The sequence below is a fragment of the Tursiops truncatus genome, chromosome 21 (genome assembly GCF_011762595.2).
Source record: "Tursiops truncatus isolate mTurTru1 chromosome 21, mTurTru1.mat.Y, whole genome shotgun sequence".
NCBI classification, from domain to species: domain Eukaryota; kingdom Metazoa; phylum Chordata; class Mammalia; order Artiodactyla; family Delphinidae; genus Tursiops; species Tursiops truncatus.
Genome location: NC_047054.1, coordinates 32,944,174 through 32,968,957, shown reverse-complemented (window position 1 = coordinate 32,968,957; position 24,784 = coordinate 32,944,174). Strand labels below are relative to the sequence as shown.

The following is a 24,784-nucleotide window of genomic DNA, read 5'->3' as shown; positions in this document are numbered from 1 at the left end:
AGTAAAGAAGAAAGAAGTATAATGTTGTCCAAGACACCTTCAGACACACTGCCTGTTTTTCAGTTTTGCCAATGATTGGTGTGATACAAAAAATAGATTCTGGTTGACTAAGAAATTGACTGACAAATACTTTTTCTATAACTTAAAAAAGGAATTTCAAGCTTATAGAAGGTTAAAATAGTACAAAAAGTCCTATATACTCTTTATTCCCACTTGATAAGAATTGCTCATCATTGTCTTTCCCCAACTTGCTCATCATTGTCTTTCCCCAACTGGTCATTCATTATGCCTAGACTTTGCTCATCATTGTCTTTCCCCAACTGGTCATTCATTATGCCTAGACTTTGCTTAGATTTGAGTTTCCAGCTGCTATCACTTCTCTTTTTTTTTTCCCCCAAAGAACTTCCTTTAGTATTTCTTTTACAGAAGACCTGCTGATGATAGAGCCTTTCAATTATCATTTACCTGAAAGTATTTCATTTATCTAAACATATTTGTAACAGCTACTTTGAAGTCCTTGTCTGATAATTCAACATCTGGGTCATCTTGGAGTCGGTTTACATTGACTGTTCTTTCTCTTGATGGACCACGTTGTCCCATTTCTTCTCTTGACTGTGGATCACATTTTCCTGCTCTTCTCATTCCTGTAATTTTTGATTGTATGTTGGGCATTGTGGATGATACAGTGTTAGAGACTCTAGATTCTTTTATCTTCCTCTGAAAAGTCTTGAGTTTTGTTCTAGCAGGTAATTAATTTGGCAGGATTCAAATTGTATCTCCAATGGTAGGCAACAGCTGAATACCCTGCTTAGTTCTTTCAGCCTTTCAGCTGTTTGTTTTCTGCCAATCTCCTTAGGGTCTCTCACGTAGATTCGTAATTCAGGGATCAGTCAAGGACTTGGCAGAATTTACATATATATTTTGGGGTGCCCCCTTCTGGGGTTCACTTCTTTCTGTGATGTCCCCCTTCACTTTTCAGTCTAGAAGCTCTGAATACTGCCCTGTTCCTCAAACCAATTTCACTGTAGCTTTCTCCTTGAGTTCTAGCTATTCTCAACTGGTGGACTAAGAAATACCTTCAGGCAAGAAACCCATATAAACACAAATCTCAGCCAGTGCCGTTCCTTCTTTCAAGCGTCATCTTCTTCCTGGTTTGTCTGCTTATGGTTTCCTTCAGAGAGTTGTTTTTATGTTTTGTCCTGAACTCATTATCTGTAAGAGAGTCTGACACAATTATTCCTCCATTACCAGAGACAGAACCTACAAACACTTTTTTAAAATATAAAAAATAAACATCAATTCTGTAAATTGTTGCCAATAAATTAATTATTTCAGCAACTACCTACCAAGTATTACTTTGGGCTAGTTACTGTTCTAGTACTGGGCGCTAGAAAGCATTTCAGATATAGGATTTATATTAGCTTGTAGTCAACTTAAATGGGCCTTTTTTTAAAACCTCAAGATAAAGTGTTATTCAGAGACACTTGTAATCCCTTCCCCCAAAATGAATATAAAAAACATACATTAACTTGTTATGTCATAAATACTTTACATTTATGTGGTGCATTTTTTTTTCAGATTTCTGAGGCCAAAGGCATTTGCAGTTGAGTTTAATAACATCGATATTGGTTGCAGTTAAAAAGCCCCAACTTTCTTCAGCTAGCTTGCAATTTGTCAAAATATTTTTTTCATACAAATCCCTGGGATGGAGCCACTCTCTTGCAACAGTGACACCTCTGTCATTTCTTGATTTGGAAAAGAAGAAACTTTGGAACTAGAAACATCAAAAGTAAAAGACGTGAAGAGCACAGTGGTCCTTCAGTATCAAATTTGGTGCTGAACGGCTACCAATAACCCCAGACAGTGATTGGCTTCCCCTTTGACTTATCACCTTGCTACCTCGGGTGTGGAATGCTGCATAAATGGCTTTAGCTTTTCACTATATCTAAATAAAATAAAGGTCAGCATAGACTCCAGTGCTAAAGGTCACTCATTTATTTTGGGGCGAGATCCAGGATAGAAGAAAGACGACCTGCTGCTGGAAGTTTCCATGTTCTTCCACCTCCTTAGTTCTTGGCTTATTCATCATCCCCACTCTTAAATCCTCACTCAAGACCTGTCTCGCCCAAAGAGACTGACAGGAGGCTGAAGAGGGACAAAAAGACGGGTGGGAAATGTTTCTTGCTTTGTAGTTTTGTGTGAGTCTGGCTCTGGATTTATTAGGGTGTCAAGTGGGAAACAGTTTAAGACTAAGCTCCAGTTCCTCTTCTATGAGCCTCACTATTTTGCATACAGGTTGGATAGAAGCCAGGTGTCCTTTTTAATTCCAGTTCTCCAGCACCTATTCCTATTCTGTCATTAGAATCAAATAGCCTATAGAGGATGACATATGGCTAGCCCAGTTTGTCCTCCGTAACTGTGTGTTGAACGAATCAACTGGCTCCCTGTAATATGCTTTGGTCCCTTCTCTCTCTCTTTTATTAAAAAATAAAATTTATTTATTTATTTATTTATTGGCTGTGTTGGGTCTTTGTTGCTGTGCGCAGGCTTTCTCGAGTTGTGGCGAGCGGGGGCTACTCTTCGTGGTGATACGCGGGCTTCTCATTGCGGTGGCTTCTCTTGTTGCAGAGCACAGGCTTTAGGCGCGTGGGCTTCAGTAGTTGTGGCACGCGGGCTCAGGAGTTGTGGCTCATGGGCTCTAGAGCGCAGACTCGGTAGTTGTGGCGCATGGGCTTAGTTGCTCCGCAGCATGTGGGATCTTTCCGGACCAGGGCTCGAACCCGTGTCCCCTGCATTGGCAGGCGGATTCTTAATCACTGTGCCATCAGGGAATCCCCCTTCTCCCTTTAATTATATTTTCTAAGATACATTTATTCTTTATAAAAATTTTTATTTTATATTGGAGTATAGTTGATTTACTATGTTGTATTAGTTTCAGGTGTACAGCAAAGCGGTTCAGTTTTACATATACATATATCCATTCTTTTTCAGATTCTTTTCCCACATAAGTTATTACAGAATATGGAGTAGAGTTCCCTGTGCGATACAGTAGGTCCTTGTTGGTTATCTATTTCATATATAGTAGTGTGTATATGTTAAACCCAAACTCCTAACTTATCCTTCCCCCACCCCTTTCCCCTTTGGTAACCGTGTTTGTTTTGTAAATAAGTTCACTTGTATCATTTTTTTAGATTCCACATATAAGTGATATATGAAATTTGTTGATTATTTTATATATAGTACTAAGATACATTTATTCTTAATATCTGAAATTATTTTTATTACCATTTTCTCTCTTATTTTTACTCAATACTTAAATATATTTCTGACAGTACAGCAATTTCACCCTAAACTCTGCATCTCGTTTTCTGCTGAATCCTATCAGGAGCTCCACCTGAAACGGTGTGGGGTCATTAGCAAGCATCTGTGCCCCTTGGAGCAGTGGGCTGGGCCCAGCTGTGCACCCAGGGAGGCTGCCCCTCCATGCTTACCGCAGAGCATCTTATGCAGTTAAAGAGAGAAATGAGGAAACAGAGAACACAAGTGTTACTGACCTGTTTATTAGTCATGCCTTTTTTCTTCCAAAGAAAATAGTTCCATCAAACCCTTGGTGGATTCAGGGGCAGAAGCAGGACAATAACTGGTGTCCCTTTGAAGTGTGGCTGCAGGGCATCCCCTGCTTTCCCAGCTCAGCTGTGGAAGCAGAGAAGAAACTTCAAAGGCGGACTTGCTGTTGATCCTGCTGGTGGAGGCGTGACTCCCATCAGCGGGCTTCAGAGAAGAAATGAGGAATCTTCCTCTCTCACTTGCCAGAGTTCCACTCTCACCGAATGATCTGTGAGGTTTTAGTCGTGACTGTCTCTGTCCAGTGGATGCAAATAAAAAACCATCACAGTCCATTTCGTTGTGATTGATGTTTATTTAGGTACACTGTACAAATCAGCTGAGATAGCCAGTTTTCGTAATTTGTCTAGATTTGTGCCACACATCAGGGACAGCAGGTAAACCGCCCCCGTTCCTGATTACATGAGAGCAAAGCAAAGTTTAAGAAGATTGTCCCCTTGCTGCTCTGCTATCCCCAGGCCATAATTGTAACTGTTTACAATCCTTCAGTCCGAGTATTCATTCTACATACAGGCGGTACGTTCAAACTCATCTGTGAGTTAAGAAATAATTATTCCATTTGGTCAACAATTCACCTTGTACAATATATATATATATTTGAAAAGATTTAAATTTTAAAAGTAAATGCAATTTCCCTGAAATGATTTTATTTGGTCTAAACCTTTTCATTTATATTCTTTACTTCATAATTATAAAGGAAAAGGCAATAATGCTTGAAATATTAACTCTAACTCTTAAAATTATAGTTTTGATTCAAAAACTAATTTATGGACAGTTACATGGACAGTTGAACTTCCCTGCCACTATCCCCAACCGGCTTTTATTTAAATAAATATGAAAAACTGGGTGAAAACATTTCAATGTACAGTACAAAATGGTACAAGATATGAGAGTCTGCAGGGAAGCTTATTATGCTAAAAAAGCCTAAGAAACCATACAGTTACATTAAAGACTGATGGTCACATGACCCCAAAGCAAGCCGCTGACACCAGTCAGAGGTGCCCATGTATTCCGCAGTATAGCCCCAGCACGGCCGAAAGAAGACTCTTCTGGTGGAAGAAACTCCTGGGAATACAATTAAGGGGAACAAACTCCAGTCACAGAAAACTTCTACAGTTAGCAGGGGGGTGCGCATCACAATTTCACAACGCAGAAAAGACAGTTTACTGTGCAAATTCTGAAGTAGCAAAAATGGTTAATTCGGTTAGAGGTAACAACAGCCATAAGAACATACGTTAGTCTGTTATCCTTATTATATTTATCCCAGAACACAGTCGAAGAGGAAGTTATTCCAATGATTAGATTTTTATTTTTTAAGTTGGCAAAGAAGTTCCAAAGTGGCATCAGCTCCAGACTCTTGCTTCCAAAGATGTGTTTTTATTTCCTGACTGTCTCCTGAAGGGATCAAAGTCTTCACAAGGTACAGTCACCATCTCTGGTGATAGTCTATCTTCCTAGGTACGTGCAGACTCTCTGTGTTCAGGCCTTTTGAGGAATTTCTGATTTGTGGAACAAATGATTTGGAGATGAGGTTTAAAAAAGTGAAACAAAACACACCAAAAAATTGGGGAAAAGTCACAAATAAAATGATTTTATGGAGACAGAAGTTTAAAAAAATTGCTGCTCATGACTTGGCAGCGCGAGGAGACTGCACTCTTGAACAACGATCATTCCTGCTGCTCATTTTCTGAGATTTCATTCCAATGAGAGCTGCACGCTGTCAGCCTGGCTCTGTGGCTGCTGATAATCATACTTTCTGGCTATTGAAAAACAAACAAAACAATAAGCAAGAAAAAAGGAGATATGATTAATAAAATCGCAAAATAATTATGAGCTCACATCATTAAATCACAGTCAAGTCATGATTCTCAGTAAAGAATTAGCTTAGAATTAAACAATTTTTTATTCATTAGAGGAAATTTATTATACTTCATGATCCTCTAATTTCTCAGCAGTGCTGATATCCATTTTCAGATGTTTATTATTATTGTCTTGTACATCAGGATTATTCAGAGCATTGAAATATAGGGTAAACACTAATTAAGCTACTAAACTTAAATTAACATTTTGTAATGTCCTTTCTTATTTCCCATCTCCACCTCAAGATAAGTTAATAATAATGATTTTGTCCACATCATAAGGAATTTGACTATATTTTAAATGAGAAGCCTAAGAGATTTACTGAACATTGTCATTAATATAAACTAGAAGAAAAAACAGACTTGCAATTCTGTGTTCTTTTTGTGCTTCTGAGAAATATTTATTGAAGGTCTTAAACTGAAACTAGAGAGAGTGCAGGGCTAAAGTCTTTGCAAATGTCGTTCACTGCTTGGCTTTCAAACTTTCAGTCTCTTCATTAAGTTTTTTACCAGCCAAGGAAGAAATACTGTTTGTTTATATACTCAGGGTGGATCCAGATTATTGTGGCTGAAAGCTTTACAATTTTGGGAGTCCTCTTTAAGGAAAAGAATTTTGTTTGCTATTTCCTCTTGAACTTCCAGACTAAGTCAGGACTAGACATGCCATCATCAGCACTAAGAATGATGCAATGTGATGGGACTCTTTATTTTTTAAATAAATTTATTTATTTATTTATTTACTTATGGCTGCATTGGGTCTTCGTTGTTGGCTCTTAGTTGCTGGGCATGGGCTTTCTCTAGTTGCGGCGAGTGGGGGCTACTCTTCATTGCAATGCGCTGCCTTTTCACTGCAGTAGCTTCTCCTGTTTTTGGCTGTGTTGGGTCTTCGTTGCTGCACAGGCTTTCTCTAGTTGCAGCGAGTGGGGGCTACTCTTCGTTGCGGTGCACAGGCTTCTCATTGCAGTGGCATCTCTTGTTGTGGAGCACAGGCTCTAGGCGCGCGGGCTTCAGTAGTTGTGACACGTGGGCTCAGTGGTTGTGGCTCACGGGCTCGGTAGCTGTGGCACACGGGCTTAGTTGCTCCGCGGCATGTGGGATCTTCCCGGACCAGGGCTCAAACCCATGTCCCCTGCATTGGCAGGCAGATTCTTAACCACTGCACCACCAGGGAAGCCCCCCCCACCCCCCACCGCAGGCGGATTCTTAACCACTGTGTCACGAGGGAAGTCCCTGTGATGGGCCTCTTTAAATGTGCAAATACTCACTATTTACAAGAACAATGGTTTCCAAAGATGTCCACATCCTAATCCCCATAATCTGTGAATATGTTACCTTCTGGGGCAGAAGGGACTTTAAAGATGTTTTTAAGGTAAGGACCTTGAGAAGGGGGATTACCCTGGATTATCTGGCCCAACCTGATCATAGGGGCCCTGAAAATCAGAGAACCTTTCCTGGCAGAGTTGAGAGAGAGAGGGAACTATAAAAATGGAAGAACGGTCAGAAAGATGCAGTGCTACTGGCTTTGAGGATGGGCGAATGAAGCCACAAAGCAAGCAGCATGGGTGGTTTCTAGAAGCTGGAAAAGGCAAAGAAACAGCTTCTCCTTTAGAGCATCCAGAAAGAAACAGCAGAACTCTGCCAACACCTTGATTTTAGTCAGTGAATCTGCTGTAGGACTTTTAATCTCTAACTGTAAGATCTGTGTTGTGTTAAGCCACTGAATTGGTGATAATACAGCAGCAACAGAAAGCTACCATGCCTTACAAACACAGGTGTCCTGATAAATTTCATTTTATGCCATTCTCATCAAAGAAGAAAAAGAGCTGCACACTGGCTTTATAATTGTATATGCTATACTACTGAATATTTTTTGATAGGATCTAACTTCTGATTTTTGTTTGTTTGTTTTTTGTATTTGGCTGTGCCTCCAGCCACGTGGGATCTTAGTTCCCTGACCAGGGATCGAACCTGGGCCTCTGCAGTGAAAACACCGAATCCTAACTGCTAGGCCACCGGGGAACACCTACAAACTTCTGTTTTGACTAGGCATCAATGAAAACCTAACTCTTTACTTATAATTTTCTATACAGAGCTTCTGGTTCCCTGTTTTTGTTTTTTAAATACTTAAATTTCCTTAAGGATATATTTTTTTGAAGTGAAATACAAAAACATAAACTTGCCATTTTAACCATTTTTAAGTGTACAGTTCAGGGACATTAACTACATTCACACTGTTGTGCTGCCACCACCACCACGCTTCTTTTGATCACCCCACACTGACCTTTGTCCTCATTCCACAGTAACTCCCCACTCCCTCCCCCACTCCTAGTGACGATTCTGCTTTCTGTCTCTGTGAATTTGCTACACAGAAGAGAAATCACACAATATTTGTTCTTTTGTGACTGGCTTCTTTCACTTCACAATAAAAATAATTACAAAGCATAATGTCTTCAAGGCATCCATGTTGTAGCATGTGTCAGAACCTCCTTCCTCTTGGGACTTCCCTGGTGGCGCAGTGGTTAAAAATCCGCCTGCCAATGCAGGGGACATGGGTTCGAGCTCTGGTCCAGGAAGACCCCACATGCCGCAGAGCAACTAAGCCCGTGTGCCACAACTACTGAGCCTGCGCTCTAGAGCCTGCGAGCCACAACTACTGAGCCCACGTGCTGCAACTACTGAGCCCGTGCTCCACGACAAGAGAAGCCATTGCAATGAGAAGCCTGCGCACCACAACGAAGAGTAGCCCCCACTCACTGAAACTAGAGAAAGCCCGTGTGCAGCAAAGAAAACTCAATGCAACCAAAAAAAAAAAAAAAAAAGAATTTCCTTCCTCTTAAAGGCTGAATAACATCCTATTCATGTATAGACCACATTCTGTGGATCCATCAGTCAAGGACACTTGGGTTGTTTCCATCTTTTGGCTACTGTGAATAATGCTACTCTGTAACATTCAGTTTTACTTCTTATTCTGAACTAGTAAAACATGAATGCAAAAGGGACAAAAGAGGAAACAGGGAAGGTGTACCTTCCTCCCACCTGATTAGTCCTGCAGTTCCTTTCCCCAAAGGAACTGCTGTTACTACTTCTCAGGATAAAATTTATGCTGAAGAAATTTCTAGAGGTTCTACTTGTGTAAATATATATATATATATGGTTTTTCTACTTTTCACCTGAAATTCCAGCCCACCCGAGACACATACCAGTAACATCTTGCTGATCACTCTTTCTTGCTTCTTTCTATGCGAGCACGCAAACACACAGACATCTATCTTTCTTTTAAAAATATCCACTCTTTTCCCTCGAGTCCCACAGTGTTCCCATCAAGGTAATGAATGTTAATAATCTGATGTGTATCTTTCCAAGCCTTCCTCCAGACTTGTGTAATTATACAGAACATTTTTAGAAACAACCCAATCAAAAAATGGGCAGATGATCTAAATAGACATTTCTCCAATGAAGACATACAGGCACGTGAAAAGATGCTCAACATTTTTATTAGAGAAATGCAAATCAAAACTACAATGAGGTATCATCTCACACCGGTCAGAATGGCCATCATCAAAAAGTCTATAAATAATAAATGCTGGAGAGGGTGTGAAGAAAAGGGAACCCTCCTACACTGTTGGTGGGAAGGTAAATTGATACAGCCACTATGGAAAACAGTATGGAGGTTCCTTAAAAAATTAAAAATAGAGTTACCATATGATCCAGCAATCACACCCCTGGGCATATATCCAGAGAAAACTAAAATTTGAAAAGATACATGCACCCCAATGTTCATTACAGTGCTGTTTACAATAGCCAAGACATGGAAACAACCTAAATGTCCATATACAGATGACTGGATAAAGAAGAGGAGGTGTGTGTGTGTGTGTGTGTGTATATATATATATACACACACAATGAAATATTACTCAGCCATAAGAAAGAATGAAATAATGCCATTTGCAGCAACATGGATGGACCTAGAGATCGTTGTACTAAGTGAAGTAAGTCAGACAGAGAAAGACAAATACCATGTATCACTTACATGTGGAATCTTAAAAAAAAAAAGATACAAATGAACTTACTTACAAAACGGAAATAGACCCACAGACATAGAGGACAGACTTGTGGCTGCCAACGGGGAAAGGAGTTGGGGAGGAATGAATTGGGAGGTTGGGATTAACATATGTGTACTACTGTATATAAAGTGGATCACCAACGAGGACCTACTGTATAGCACGGGGAACCATACTCAGTATTCTGTGGTGACCTATAGGGAAAAGAATCTGAAAAATAACATACATATATATATATATATATATATATATATATATATATGAATCACTGTGTTGTATACCTGAAACTAATACAACATTGTAAATCAACTATACTTCAATAAAAACAAAATTCTATACTACATTTTTATTACACGTAGATAGGGATGCTTTGGTCATTTGATTTTAAAGGAGCAGTACCCTAGCATATATATAATTACATCTTGCCTTTTCTCATTTAATGATACACCATGGAAACCACACCTCATTTTTTTAAATGGTGGCATCAAAGGCTGTGGCTTGGATGTACAATTCATCCTGGCTCCTTGCCCTTTAACCTTTGTTTCTTCTCCACCACTTACTCACAGGGTTTAGTACCACAGGACATGTTAATAACCTCTGGCCTGGAAGCCGTTCCTATACCGCTATGGCTGCAGCACATAGTAATTTAATTGTCAAGAAGTGACTGCAAACTCTATAAACACAAAATTTCAAACCTGAACTAAAGTAGGTTCAACTCAACGTCCCCTCAGCCAGATCCCCCAAATGCTCTTGGCCACCTCAACGCCACTGCACATGAGGGAAGTGCAAAGGAGGGAAATTAGAGAAGGATGAGACAGGAGCCTCACCGACTGTTAAGGCATCTAATTTCTGCCAAATTTTCAAAACGTGAAACACGTTGCTAGGGCTCCTCTCAGGGTCTTGGAAGGGCCCCAAATAAGTGAAGTGTCCTGAAACACTAACTTCATGCAAACCGGGTTTGCTGATACTGTGTTGAGCATCTAAAAAAGGCCCTACGTTTTCATTACCAGCTATTTCTTTCTTAAAAAAAAATTTTTTTTAAATTGAAGTATAGTTGATTTACAATGTTGTGTTAGTTTCTGGTGTACAGCAAAGTGATTCAGATATACATACATATATTCTTATTCATATTCTCTTCCATTATGGTTTATTACAGGATATTGAATATAGTTCCCTGTGTCATTATCAGCTATTTCTGATAACCTTTGCCAACGAGACTCAACCCCAAAGAGTCTATTTTAAATATGCTTATGTACGTAATTAAGCACAGAATACTTACAAATGGAGTACATTTCCAGTTGCTGTCTTAACCGAATTTTGCTTATTGTGTCATAAAAGTTGGGCTCTGACAGAGTGTCTGTTGGAGGTGGCACACTGAATATCCTCATAATTCTCCTTTTATTTCTAAAACACAAAACCAATGCAGAAAAGAGATTTGTATTCATAGTTGTAGGACTGTAACATTCAAACGATCGTAGTAACCAGAAGCTGCATTAAAAGGACGTAAGTGGCCCTGAGTCCATCTTCTATTTTGTCCCCGTGAGATGCTTCCTGGGCTCAAGTATTCTTTCTTTCACTAGAAGTATGAAGCTGTACATGTACAGTCACAGGGTTATAAGAAAGAAAAGGCAGTAGCTGAACATGCCCACTTCACACAACAAAGCGTCTCCCCTCAATCCCCACAAAAAAAGCCCTGTTGTATGGAAAAATGCTCAGACAAAAAACGTATGATTATTTTTCCCCTCCCTCTCATGTCACGCAAATAAAACTAAGTTATTGCAGGCAGAGAATAAACAGAATGTGAGCAGACCTTAATTTTGAAAACCAATGAATAAACGATTTCTTAAATAGAGTAGCATGGCCTTAGTGGGGTCATATAGTTAAAATTAACAACAGCCTGTCTCTGCCTTTAAAACATTGGGGTGGGGAGGAGACGGTGGCTATTTTTAGGGGAAGGCTGTTACCTGCCAGCGGCTCCCCCATGCTCTGTGGAGGCCTCCTCCCCCCTGCCCCCCCCACCCCCCGGCCCCGCTCCCCCGAGAGTCCAGGCGGCCAGCTGGCCAGCAGCTCAGGGGTCTCAGGGTCGGGAAGGGCGAGCCTGCAGGTCCCGTGGCAAGTGTGGGTCTGAACTTTTCCCCGGGCAGAGCATCAATTATTCTTGGTTGACTAATTATCCTGAACTGTCTAATGCCTTTGACCTTGGTAGACGACGCCACCGAGCACATGGCTATGGGCAGCAGCAGCTCAATCCAACTACTGCTGTTTTTCCTCTTCAAAGCACGCCCCTCACCGTGCATTTGTTTTTAACTGTACTTGAAGGAAAGGAGCCAGGGAGTGTGGAAAAGAACAGCTGAATTACGCTACAGCATCTGGAATCACAGCAAGAAATATTTATTGAGGATTTACACCATGTGGCACATCAGGGACACAAAGGTTAAATAAAAGTCCTTGTTCTCAGGGGACTGAGTTTTGGGGGACGGACAGACAAGTAATTGGATCATACCAATATTATGCACAAGAAACAGAAGAGAAGGCTTGAAATTTGCGAAGACAGAATTGCTGAACACATAGGAGTTAGAGTTTGTGCATTTCAGGGACATTGGCCCAAAATATGTGCTCATCCAAGGGTGACAGTGAAGCTGGCTGAATGAGAAAACTGAGCTATATCAGAAATGATAGAATAGGAGTATAGAGCATCCGGTCTGGGTGCCAAGAGCTGCACTTAAATCCCCATCTCTCAGAGCAACTGGGTTTTCCAAGCCAAATCCTGGTGTCCGGTAATGTGAGGGCTGACCCGACTAGACAGTGATTTCATAGCAGGAACAAAAATGCTGATGAAATTATTTTTGTGCATTTAACTTAGATCAAACAAACAAACCTACAAAACTTATAAATGGCTGGGTTCTTATCAACCCTGAGAATCTAAAGCCTTTACCTCTTGGCATACATGAAGAGCCCAAAGCTGACAAGGATCACTACCAGGTACACGTTGGTGGCTTCATTCCAGGCCTCGTGAACACTGTAATCGATAGAGCCCTCGTCACCCATCACTCCGTAACCGCCAGGCATGGGACTGTAAGGCAGCAAAGAGGGCAGGGTTTCTTTCAGTTAGTGATGGTGTGACGGCTGGACAAGGGCTGGCAAACAGAGGGCCTGCTGGCCAGTTCCAGCCCCCTGCCTGCCTTTGTATGGCCCAGGAGCCAAGAATGGTTTTACATTTCTAAACGGATACATTTTAAGCAGAGCATCTTCCATTTTTGCCTCACAGCCCTCAAAGCCTAAAATGTTTACCATCTGGCCCGTTAAGAAAATGTTGGCCAACCCTGGTCTAGATCACTAAGGCATGGAACACATTTTCGCCTATTTCTGACTTTGAAACATCACAGTTCCTACATAAAGGTTCAAACTTGGGATTTAAAAATCATATTTCTAAAAGGATATGGGTTGAAATGTCACTGCACAGTTTCCAAACTGTAACTATCACCCAGATGAAAGCAACTGAATACTTAAAACAGAGGTCCACACAAATGGCTGGGATGCTAAGAGAGAAGGACAGCGTTAGACCCGTGACAGCAGTCTGGATGAGATGCACCAGCCAGGACCGTGCTCTTCCACAGGCCCCTGACACACCTGGAAAACGAAAATGTCTGGAGCTTTATCTAGTTTTGGCCTCCTGGCCCACTGTGGAAGCTATGGGATAAAAAGTTATTTTGCTATTTACACAGCTGTGACTTCTATTCAAGGAAATGCATTCTTTGGACATTCCCACAGAAAATGAATGGTAACAGCAAGTATATCAAGTAGCAAGGGAAAGAGTACTGGTTTCTTATTTGCACTTGGGAAGTTCACTGAATTTTTCCTTAAAGAGAAAGTTCTGCTCTTGTGTTAAATCTAAACTAGGTAAGTCTAAGTAAAATGACCTAATATGTGAAAGAAATTCGGAAGTGTTGTTTTAGATACTCTATCAAAAGGAGAAAAACTGGGCTTCCCTGGTGGCGCAGTGGTTGAGAGTCCGCCTGCCGATGCAGGGGACACGGGTTCGTGCCCCGGTCCGGGAAGATCCCACATGCCACGGAGCGGCTAGGCCCGTGAGCCATGGCCGCTGAGCCTGCGCATCCAGAGCCTGTGCTCCGCAACGGGAGAGGCCACAACAGTGAGAGGCCCGTGTACCGCAAAAAAAAAAGGAGAAAAACTGAACAAATGACAGGTGATAACTGTACTGTAGTTTCTACTAAGATAGCCATTTTCTAATACCAAGAAAAAAGGTATCTGGAATGTCCAAGAAATTGTTTTGCAATTTTTTCTAGACACCCTATAACAGTGAAGGCATTGCAGAAATTCCTCCACTGAAATATCTTGCAATCTGTCCTGTGAGCCTCCAAAAAAATTTTTTTTTTTTAAGGTAAGTGGGCTCCTTAGTTGCCTCTCCAGGGCTCCTTAGTTGCGGCTCACCGGCCCCTTAGCTGTGGCATGCCAACTCTTAGTTGCAGCATGCATGTGGGATCTAGTTCTCTGACCAGGGATCGAACCCAGGCCCCCTGCACTGGGCGCGCAGAGTCTTATCCACTGTGCCACCAGGGAAGTCCCCAAAATGTTCTTTAGTGTAGATTTGGCTCAGTAACTTAATAAGTGTATATTAAGGGCAGAGTCTGTTTTCTTTCTTACAGTTTGCCTCTGCATAAAATGAATGAAATTTCCTTGGGGTCTGCTCCCAGGCCAGGTGGCATGTTGGCCCCATTCTGGCACCTGAAGTCTCTGTCAGACGTTCGCGGACAGACTGTATTAAAGTGAGTATCGTGAATGGCCATTTAACTTACATTCTAGACATTGAGGGCAAGAGTCATTCCTCTGAAACATCTATTGGTGTCTGATGAGCATAAGGATTGGTCTTTTAAAAATTAGACAGAGAATAATAAAAACAGAACTTAAAACTTTATAGATGCAAGATCTAAATATTAAACATACCCAATTCCTACATATTAAAGATTGGCTATGGATTTTTGGTTTTTTTTTAAGAGAGTGGGAGGCGCAGGGGGATTTGGCATTATTCACAGTTTCAATTCTTATTTCTTAAAATTGAACTCCAGAGTTTCTCTGGATGTAACATTATTCATAGTAAGTAATCAGCCTACTTTAGGAATGGAAACTTTTGGAACATCAGAGACTATAATTGTCTTTACAATTTATGGAATCTAGCATTTTTTTCTAGATTTCCGTTGGTGCCAAAACATAAAATAACGATGACTGTTTTTGGCCATAAGAGATGACTTCAGAGGTCTGGTTTGAGGTGCTGTGGAAAGGCCGGCACGGCCATGCAGTGAGGGTGGCAGGTTTCAGGATTGGGAGTTACGAACAAATTGGAGAAGAAAAGGGGAGCAGACTTAACAATGGCTACTGAGACATTTTGCAGGTGCCCTTTATCTGACACACTTTTAAAGTATTTCCTACGTGTTTTCTACCGCCTGACTGGATCTGAGCCAGATGAATTTCTTGCTTTAGTGTTCCACAAAATTCTGTTCATGTGCCACTCAATAAATGGTGTATTCCTACAGAGCTGTCTTCCTCCTCCTACAAATATGCCAGTTTTTCATTATATTTTAGAGAAGGATTCTGAAATTCTGCTGACCAAGAATGGTGAAATTTTACTGTGAATTACACAACTTGATTGGTACGCAGTGACACTACTGTTCTGGGGACACGCACTTGAGTTACTTTTAGTAGTATGGTTGTGAAAGACTTGCACCGGGGGTAGGCCTTTCGTGCCTGGTCCTCCATCATGACCAATGGCATGCCTTTGTAAGACTGCCAGGAATAAGGAGTGGTCCTGTACAAAGTCACAGTACAGACCACAGCTCCCATGTGGCCTGAACTATGACTGGTCCCCACCCAGCTCGCCACAGTCTAACCAAGTGTACACACACACACCTGCTGAGCGGCTACTGCACACCTCACAGCCTCCCTCTAAGTCTGAAGCACAATGCCCAGGGGCGTTACAGTGGTTTGTTCCTGGCAAGTTAGTGGATGTTTCAGCAAGACCACCATGTGCTTGGATTGTCATTCAGGGCTTTTCTGAGAAAACTGCACCTTTTCCACATATTCTTCCTGTAAACTAATGCTTGAGCTATTTCAGTAAGGAGTTGCTAGGATGCGCTGAACATAACTATCCAGAGATAAAGTTGGCAAAATGTGACAACTGGCGCTTGATTTCAGTTTGACAAACTTTTAAGTAGAGAACTAGTACTCTTCTTGGAATCAAGCGGCTGTATCATTTTTAAATTATTTTCTGTATTTGGGGTTCCCGATGCCGTGTCTAGGTGGTTCAGTTTTGAGGATCACTTGTCATCGTGTCCTGAATGGTATCCATTTCGTCTCTCACTTAGAGCTTTGCTATTTTGAAACAAGTTCAGATTGGAGTCACTCGCACAGTTCTACGAGCTCCATACAACACAACCCATCGCATCAATGTTGTTTTCCCTCAGTCCTCTGAAACGCTAAAGGCTTGGGTTGCTGAAGCGGGAGGGTACAAGGTCACAGGCCTTCAACCAGCAACACGAAGGCAATTAACATCTGAGGGGCCTGTGCTGGGCAGTCCACATATGCATTTAATTGTTACCATCACCCTGCTGGGAGGCACGAAAGCTCCACCTGGCAGACGACGCGGGGTGGGGGGCTGGGTACACAACTCGCCCAAAACCACCCAGGCTAGCGAGTCGCACGCTGGACTCCCAAACGTGGCCGCTTCCGGCCCTGCCCAGACTCGTGAGACTTGCCAGTCCCGGAGAGAGGAGCAGTCTAGCGGGCAGACAATGTAAACCCCCACCCCGGCAGGCGGCAGGGGCCGGAGCCGCCAGGGCTCGGCCGCCGCGGGCTGCGCGCGGTGCGATCCTGAAGCGCGCCCGCTCCACACCCCCATCCCCCCATCCTCCCAGCCCGGGTGCCCTGCGCTGCGCAGGCGGCGGCCTCCGCCTTTCGATCCGCGATTCGGGAGCTGCGGGCCTCACTGTTCCCTCCAGCCTGGGGCGCGGCGGCAGAGGAGCTGGGACGGCCGGGCGCGGGGCTAGGGGCGCCCTCGGGCTCCCTTCCCTCCCTCTCACCCTCCCCCCGCATGGAGGGGCGGGGCGGGGCGGGGCGGGGCGACTCACGCCGCTAGCTCTGCAGGCGGCACGCGGCCCGGCGGCTCTGCTCCGCGCTCTTTCCCCGGCAGTCGCGGCCGGACGCGCGGAGCCGGTTACCGCACGGACCGGACGACCTCTGCTTCGTCATTTCCTGCCGGCCCGGCGGCTTCCGGATGGAACGAGGAGCCAGGTCTTTCCCCCCCCGCCCCCCCGCCCCCCTCTCAGTGTGCGAACCGGAGGGACGCCGCGACGGCCCCGGTGCCGCCCCCCGGGCGCGTGAGTGCAGCCCGGCTCCCTTCCCCGGCCTAGCGGCGCGGCGCTGGCCCCGCCCCCGGCCCCTCCCCGCGACCCTGGGCGGCGACCCCGGCGGTGGGTCCGGCCGCCGTCGCCTGGAGTCCACGTGGGTCTGGCCGCGCTGCGTCCGAGCGCGCGGGGAGAGGGGACGGGTCCTCCCGAGAGCGCGAGCAGCCTCCAGCCCCACCTCGGCGCGCCCGGGCGGCGTCTCGGCGTGGGAGGTGGGAGTGTGCATTGGCCCCGGGTCGAGATTAAGCTGGGAACGCGAAGATTTTCCTTTTTCGTAATGAGGGCATAGGGTTATTTTTAATATTTGCTTAGGAAAGCACGTGCTGTCACTGGCTTTGCATTTTCCCTGTCATAATAAATGATGCGTGGCCGAGGCTATTGAAGTGTTCTAAAAACTGGATGTGCCCAGGATGCTGTAGTCTTGTCAGTTTAAGTGACTTTTGGATATTTAAAATTTTTGTAAGGACTTGCAAGATTCTAGCATGAGACAAGTAATGAATTTATGTAGGATTTCAGCATGAGTATTGAAGTAATCAGATTTCAGTGGTTGGCACAGCCTTGCAAATAATGGCCACTTGTCCACGTGCTTGAGGTCTTAACTATTCATTTTGAGCGAGTTCTCTAGGATCAGCTGACTGCTGATTATAATTCATACTAGGCCATGTAGAGGCTGTATCCTTAATTGATAAGCAGAGATTAGAGGTAACGTTTAACATCCTACCCCTTAGCCAGCTTTCTCTGCTGCTTTGTGGATCATTCTGTTAAAATTAAACTCACCTCTGTCTGGATGAAGAGCATTGCTTGGTACATAACATAAAAGCTTTATTTCTAGTAGTAACACATATTCGTTTATATATATTATATATACATAATCACGTGCATAAATTTGTAACTGTTTAGTATGATTACAGAGTTGGAAAATTAGGAACGATAATAATGTGCAATGTTGAGTACTGATTGCTTGCCAGGCCTTTGCCAAATGGTCTACATGCTTTATCTCATTTAATCTTCCGGATAACTTTTTGCATAAACATAGGTTGCTTAGAAATACTTGAGTACATGAGTTTCATTTGAACGTGTCCAAATGCGGAATATGTACATTAATTGCTTCTGTTTCTGTTTTTTGTAAAATAAGGGTGTGGGCAATATAAAATGACTCATAGAGTAATTTAATGTGTTTTTCAAGTTGGAAGAAGGCTTTGCATTTGCACAGAACTGCAATTAGTCCCTTTATTGGGGTATTCAATAGTTTCCAAAGCCCTGTGTCTCTTTATCAGAGTTCCCATTACATGTCATTGTCACCCAATGAACAGGCTATGCTTGGATGTTGGAAAAAAGTAAATGTTGGGAAAGCCTTGATGGTCCCTTCTGAAAGGTGCCCTTTTTCCATATATAGTTTCTAAGCAACATTCCTAATTAAGGGTTAACGAATGACAGTCAAACAGGAATGTGATTTTCCAGTACCAAACCAAGGAAAATAAAAAACTGGGTTGGCTGTTACTTTGTTGATGAGTCTAACTCTCATGGGTATGTAGATGTTGAGAATGTTAAGTAATCTACGTTGTAGGGGTTCTACCTTACTTTTCAGTTTGCCTTTACATGTCTTAAACATATTTGAGTCCAGTACTTTGTGCATGAAGAAGTTAAGTTTTTGACTGGATTTAATTGAGTAGTTTTGACTTCCTTAATCAAGAAGTTTATTCTGTGTTTCCAAAGGTACAATGTAATAATTTATGTAGGCGTAACAATGACGAGAATGATGGTGGGATCCAGCAGTTTGCATCTTGGGAGAGTAGGATTGGGTGAGAGGCCTGCAGAGGATGAGCGAAGCGCTTGGAAATGTGTCATATTTGTGATTAGAGCGTATTGGACTTAACGCATCTTCAGATAGTGGTCCATCATCGCAGAAGAAAGGAGTGAGAATGCTTTGCCAGTCGGTATTTATAAGAGGGTTCCTTTACCTGAAGGCGTTCTCTTCTGGGAGGAGATGAGTGGACGGATGTAGGAAGAAAAAGATGCATGTGTTAACACTTCCACCCATCGTGACTAACTGATTCCTGCCAACACATGCATCTTCAGGCACTTTTCTAGTAGATATTTGATATCTGTGGGCAGCCACTAGTAGAAGAAGAAGGGAAAAGGGCGGGAGGAGACAAAGCACAGGGCTTTAATGAATAGGCTTTCATTTGGGCAAGATTGAGCAGCTGGGCCTCCGCAGCCTCTATTACGAAAACTGTTCCAGTAATACTGTGTGTGTCTGTAAATCTCTTATATGTTATTTGTATCCAGAAATATGGAGAATATCTCTTTAATGTGCTTCATAAACAATGGAAGATATTTAGAATACAGTACATGAAAAGTTATTAATTTCTGTATGTTTGCCATTGTTGGAAGCCGGAGTGACTGTAATGCCAGCATTGGCTCCTGTTCACGAGACATTTAAGGGATGTTGTGTTTCATCGGGTTGGAGGACAGGCCCTTCCTCCTTACTTCAGAACTTGGCTCTCACGTGGAGTGAGTGCCCTTTTAGGTCCCAGGGTGCAGGGGCCGTTTCTGGGTCCCTCATGGCCGTATTCCAAGAGCCAAGGACAGAGGCCGGCCTACGGAAGGTGTGCAGTAAATATCTGTGGAATGAGCAGATATGCTGGAATCCTCTCTCTGTTCCCACCTGTCGTGGAAATCCAAGTCACCTCTAGGGGCAGGGCCACTGCAGGCTTGCCCTCTCCAGAGTCCCAGCTCACAGTGAGCCCTTTGAATGGTAGCTGTTTAAACCACATACTTTGGCATTTAATCATTTATGGCTTTATATTGTTGCATGACCATTTCCTGTGTTTTGTTTCCCCACCCAAAATACAGGCTACTCGAGGGCAGGGAATACATGTTTACACAGGTCTGTGTTTGAGAACTTCCTTGTTCATCCAGTATAATAATTTGTACCGAGTAGGTTTATTTTTACCTATTGAGTGAATATTAGGTGCCATGGGGGGAACATCAGAAATATTCAAAATGTGGTCCCAGTCCTCGAGTAGGTAGTATTTCAGTTGGGCAAACATCGTGTACACACGTGGAACAATAAGGGAATTTGGAGTTACATAAAGCACATAATGATAGCTAACGTTGATGTAGTGCTTACAATGTGCTTTTACATGTAAACATATTCGACTCTCACAACAGTCCTTTGGCGTAGGTACAGTTATAATCCCACTTTTCACATGAGGAAGCTGAGGCACAGGGAGGTAATTCAGTCACCTGCCCGAGACCACAAAGTGAGTAGTAAGCAGGGAGGTGGCATATGAACCCAGGCAGCCTGGCTCTTGAATCAGTGTGGGTTCTCTGGGGAGTTTTACTTTATCAAAGACAGAAAAGAGAGCTAAAAGTTGACCCTAGTTTCTCAGCTGTAAAGGAAGCTCTTTAAAAATTTCAAAGTAGCATACATGGTGGCAATGACTTTGAGCTGCAGAAACAATGCTGGATTTTCCAGGCAGAAGAGGTTGATAACGAAATGGTTGAGGGGACTGTATTTTGAAATGACTGAAGGCAAGAGGAGAAAAACCAAATTTTGAACCTCAAAGCTGAGGGAGACTAGGACTCTTGGTACCTGTTGAATTCTAGGACAGTGATTCACCAGGACAAAGGGCAGTGACTGTTTAAGGTACTAATTCTGTGTCAAATAACTCATGTGAAAGAACCCCTAGTGAATGTAATTTACCAGGATGGGAGCATTACTAAAGGCTTCCGGTGCCCATCTGTCCGTTTGCCTTGTCCTTTTGTGAAATCTTGACCCACTTTTTCAGCTTGTCTCGGACAGTAGAACACACTCTTGGGGCCCGGAGGCCTCTTCCAACCAAGTAATATTCATTTGGTGGAAAAAAACTTAACGGCACTGTTGGTTTGGTGACAAACCTGGAGTGAGGTCACTTTGAAGCCATGTGGACTTGGATGAGGGCCTGCAAACAAAATCCAGCAAGATGAAGCAAAGTGGTTTACTCTGAAAGCCCAGTTTTGTATCCCTTTAGTCGGGAGCTGACAATATTATATTGGGGGTGTTGGGCACCAACAGAGCCCATTGAATCCACATGACTCGGCCGATAGGGGAGCACACACGTCACCATACCCGCTGTCCAGGAATCACAGGAGGAGGTGCCCTGGAGTGAAGCCTGGGCCACAGCCCCGGTTAGCAGCTCTGCAGGTACGATGTTCTGCGTGACATGTCGCTTCTGCTGGGGAGGGGGGTGTGACCTTTGTCTTGGGGGCAGCTTTATAACTTGAGTAAGAAATGGCATGTTGCTGCTATCATTTTCACATCAGCTCATGTTTTGGGATGGCCTGTCAGAGCAGCAGCTTATGACTATGAATATCGTCCTGCAGTTGTGTTCTATTTAAATATCTGAGGATATAGTTGGGACAATTTGGGCTAAAAATAATCTCCATTGAAGTGTTTATCCATTTGGCACGTTAGCCTTAATCTTAGTTTTGGCATCTTCTCTGAACGGGGGATTTTTAGGGAAGGAGAAAATGACACAGTGATTTCATTTGTCTTAAACCTGTCAAGCTGGAGTAATGGCATCCCTACTGCCCTGTTTTATGACTCTTAGGGCTGTAGAGCTGCATCCCGAACGTGACCTAGTGTGGTGGTTCTTCAAGTATGAGTGTAGACAGAATGACCCAGGGTTCGTTATACAGTAACAGGAGCAGATGCCTTGGCCTAATCCCAGAGGTTAGAGCTCTTTAGAGCTGGAGCTGGGCAGGCATCTGTATTTTAAGCCATCCTCCGGTGACCCTAGTACCCATCTCCTCATGTAAGAAGAACCAGCCCTGTATTTTAGAGTTTTTTTTTTTTTTTTTTGCGGTACGCGGGCCTCTCACTGTTGTGGCCTCTCCCATTGCGGAGCACAGGCTCCGGACGCGCAGGCTCAGCGGCCATGGCTCACGGGCCCAGGCGCTCCGCGGCATGTGGGATCTTCCCGGACCGGGGCATGAACCCGCGTCCCCTGCATCCGCAGGCGGACTCTCAACCACTGCGCCACCAGGGAAGCCCCAGCCCTGTATTTTATAGATGAGAAAATCAGGGAAAAGTCAAATGGCTTGCCTACAGCTGGTTCAGTGGTGTCAAGATTTTATCACCAGATAGTATGCAATTTCAGAATTTTATGGCTAGAAGAAATTTTCCAGGTCATCAGTTCTGTAGCTCACTTTATAGCTCAGTATAAATCATGCTTGTTCATACCATTTCCAAATAAGATATGAACGCAGAGAAATAGTGTTTTCTCAAAGCCCATCTTCTATCCTGGCCATGGTAAACATCAAAACGTCAGTCACCAGAATTTCTTTACAATTTTAATGGCTATTTTTTGTTAATTTCAGGAACAGTCAATTATTTGCAGTATTTTTAATTGTATAACCTGTGATGCCCTATAAAATTTTTTTGAAAATATATTTAGAGTTGAAGTGAAGGATTGAAATTTTTTATCTGAGTTACTTATTTTTCAGTCTTAGCGAAAATATAACACTATGTGAGAATTTTCACTACTTTATTAGAGTTTTTTTGTTTTTAAAATCTGATTGATTTTTAGCTTTTTTTTTTTTCAAGGCATCTTACCTTGGAAACAGCACAGCTTGGCTTCCGTGTCATCGCTGAGTTCAGAGAATCCTAGTTTCACCGTGTCCTCAGTAGAGACCAGAGAACCAGGTTTGTTCCTTCAAGAAGTGTCCCAGTGCCTTGGAATTCAGCAGCTGTTTCCAGAAGTAAATAATCATGTCAGATGCCTGTGAATGGACTGTATGGCCAAGTGACCCGTTACGATATTCATGGAAGAATGGTTTAAAAAAAAAAAGAAAAAAACTGAAGAAAAGGCAAATTTCAAGAATTGGCCCAATGCCATTTAGGATTTTTGAGCAGCTGAAAGAAGATAGTTCTGCAAATATGAGCAACAAGACTGTAGCATATTTCTTTACATGTTTCTTACATTGTCTTTGTTACCCCATTGCTTTTGTGTATAATATTTGAGTTATTTTTCCCCTGCTGCTAAAGCTGGTAATCTGCTTACGATCAGAGTTTCAATCTGTGTGGATAGAGAAACAGTAGATACAATAGGAGGAATGGGAGCTTATAATAGGATGTTGGCCCTCAGAAATTGACTTTCACTGAAGAATTCCTCAAGGCGCGGGATATTGAGAAACTGCTTCTTCTCAGAGATTGTTCAAAGCTTTGGGGCTTTAGGTTCATCTTCCTTTATCTTCCTCTCAGCCTCTGTGTGTGCCTGCTTTTTTCCTTGCACAGTTTTTTGGACTGAAAATCTGATGACTATATTTTTTCAGCTTAAAAATAAGAGTTATACGAATTACAGCTTCATAAATAGACCTTTGGTACGGTAGCTCTTCTACCCTTGGTTATTTCCTAGGATTAAGAGTAGAATAATTTCCCTTCTTTTTCAGAATAGCTCTTCCTTATTGTTTTTATGTTCTTGTTAAGTGTTTTGTTTTCTTCTATTGTTTCTAGATGGAAATGAAGGATGATCTCTGTGTTCTGTTTTCAGTTATGTAGGAGTCCAGAATAAGGTGGGTCGTAGAAATTTATAGGAAATTTGCATCTTTTCACTGTTATTGTTTTAACCTTGTGTTAAGCTTCCATCAGACTTTTTTTTTTTTTTTTTTTTTTAGCAGTATTGATGTAAATGTCACCTTCTTACTCTGCCCTTTCTTTTTTAGGGCAGTAGTAAGAAGCAGGGATTTCTCCAAATACTGATAAGCACAGAGGGAGAAAAAGTGAGAGAGAGAGAAAGCTTTTGTGATTAGTAAATGAAGCAGTTGGTCACTAAGGTCATTGATGTGTATGTGTCAGTGTGAAAATTAGTTTGTGGAACAATAAATGCTGGAGAGGGTGTGGAGAAAAGAGAACCCTCTTGTACTGTTGGTGGAAATGTAAATTGATACAACCACTATGGAGAACAGTATGGAGGTTCCTTACAAAACTAAAAATAGAACTACCATATGACCCAGCAATCCCACTACTGGGCATATACCCTGAGAAAACCATAATTCAAAAAGAGTCATGTACCACAATGTTCATTGCAGCTCTATTTACAATAGCCAGGACATGGAAGCAACCTAAGTGTCCATCGACAGATGAATGGATAAAGAAGATGTGGCACATATACACAATGGAATATTCCTCAGCCATAAAAGAAACAAAATTGAGTTATTTATAGTGAGGTGGATGGACCTAGAGTCTGTCATACAGAGTGAAGTAAGTCAGAAAGAGAAAAACAAATACCGTATGCTAACACATATATATGGAATCTAAAAAAAAAAGGTTATGAAGAACCTAGGCACAGGACAGGAATAAAGATGCAGATGTAGAGAATGGACTTGAGGACACGGGGAGGGGGAAGGGTAAGCTGGGATGAAGTGAGAGAGTGGTATGGACATATATCCACTACCAAATGTAAAATAGATAGCTAGTGGGAAGCAGCCGCATAGCACAGGGAGATCAGCTTGGTGCTTTGTGACCACCTAGAGGGGTGGGATAGGGAGGGTGGGAGGGAGACACAAGAGGGAGGGGATATGGGGATATATGTATATGTATAACTGATTCACTTTGTTATAAAGCAGAAACTAACACACCATTGTAAAGCAATTATACTCCAATAAAGATGTTAAAAAATAATAGTAATACAGGAGGGAGGAAATAGGTATGGATGAAACAAGTTGACAGAAAAAAAAGAAAGAAAGAAAATTAGTTTGTGGGTTAGAGCTAAGATGGTTAACTGACATAAGTAAATTTTATTGTTTTCAGCTCTTCTTAGTTTTGCTACTAAGTCAG

At 42.6% G+C, this 24,784-nt stretch overlaps 2 protein-coding genes across 11 annotated transcripts in view; one reads left to right on the top strand and one right to left on the bottom strand.

Annotated features, from left to right (window-relative positions):
- Positions 1-3,899: 3,899 nt before the first annotated feature.
- On the bottom strand, positions 3,900-16,825 carry SMIM19 (small integral membrane protein 19). The gene is made up of 4 exons (XM_019921366.3): positions 16,687-16,825; positions 12,480-12,617; positions 10,824-10,948; positions 3,900-5,384 (listed from the first exon to the last, which is right to left on the bottom strand). The coding sequence occupies exons 2-4, from the start codon at positions 12,611-12,613 to the stop codon at positions 5,320-5,322; spliced, it is 324 nt and encodes a 107-aa protein (XP_019776925.1). The 5' UTR covers positions 12,614-12,617; positions 16,687-16,825; the 3' UTR covers positions 3,900-5,319.
- SLC20A2 (solute carrier family 20 member 2) overlaps positions 16,709-24,784 on the top strand; it is a 104,999-nt gene continuing 96,923 nt past the window's right edge. For 2 of the 10 annotated variants that reach the window (XM_073798734.1, XM_073798735.1), the window contains exons 1-3: positions 16,968-21,151; positions 22,553-22,651; positions 23,462-23,520. The gene's annotated coding sequence lies outside the window, so the exon portion shown is untranslated. The other 8 variants (XM_019921356.3, XM_033848886.2, XM_019921357.3 and 5 more) reach the window with 7 other exon arrangements.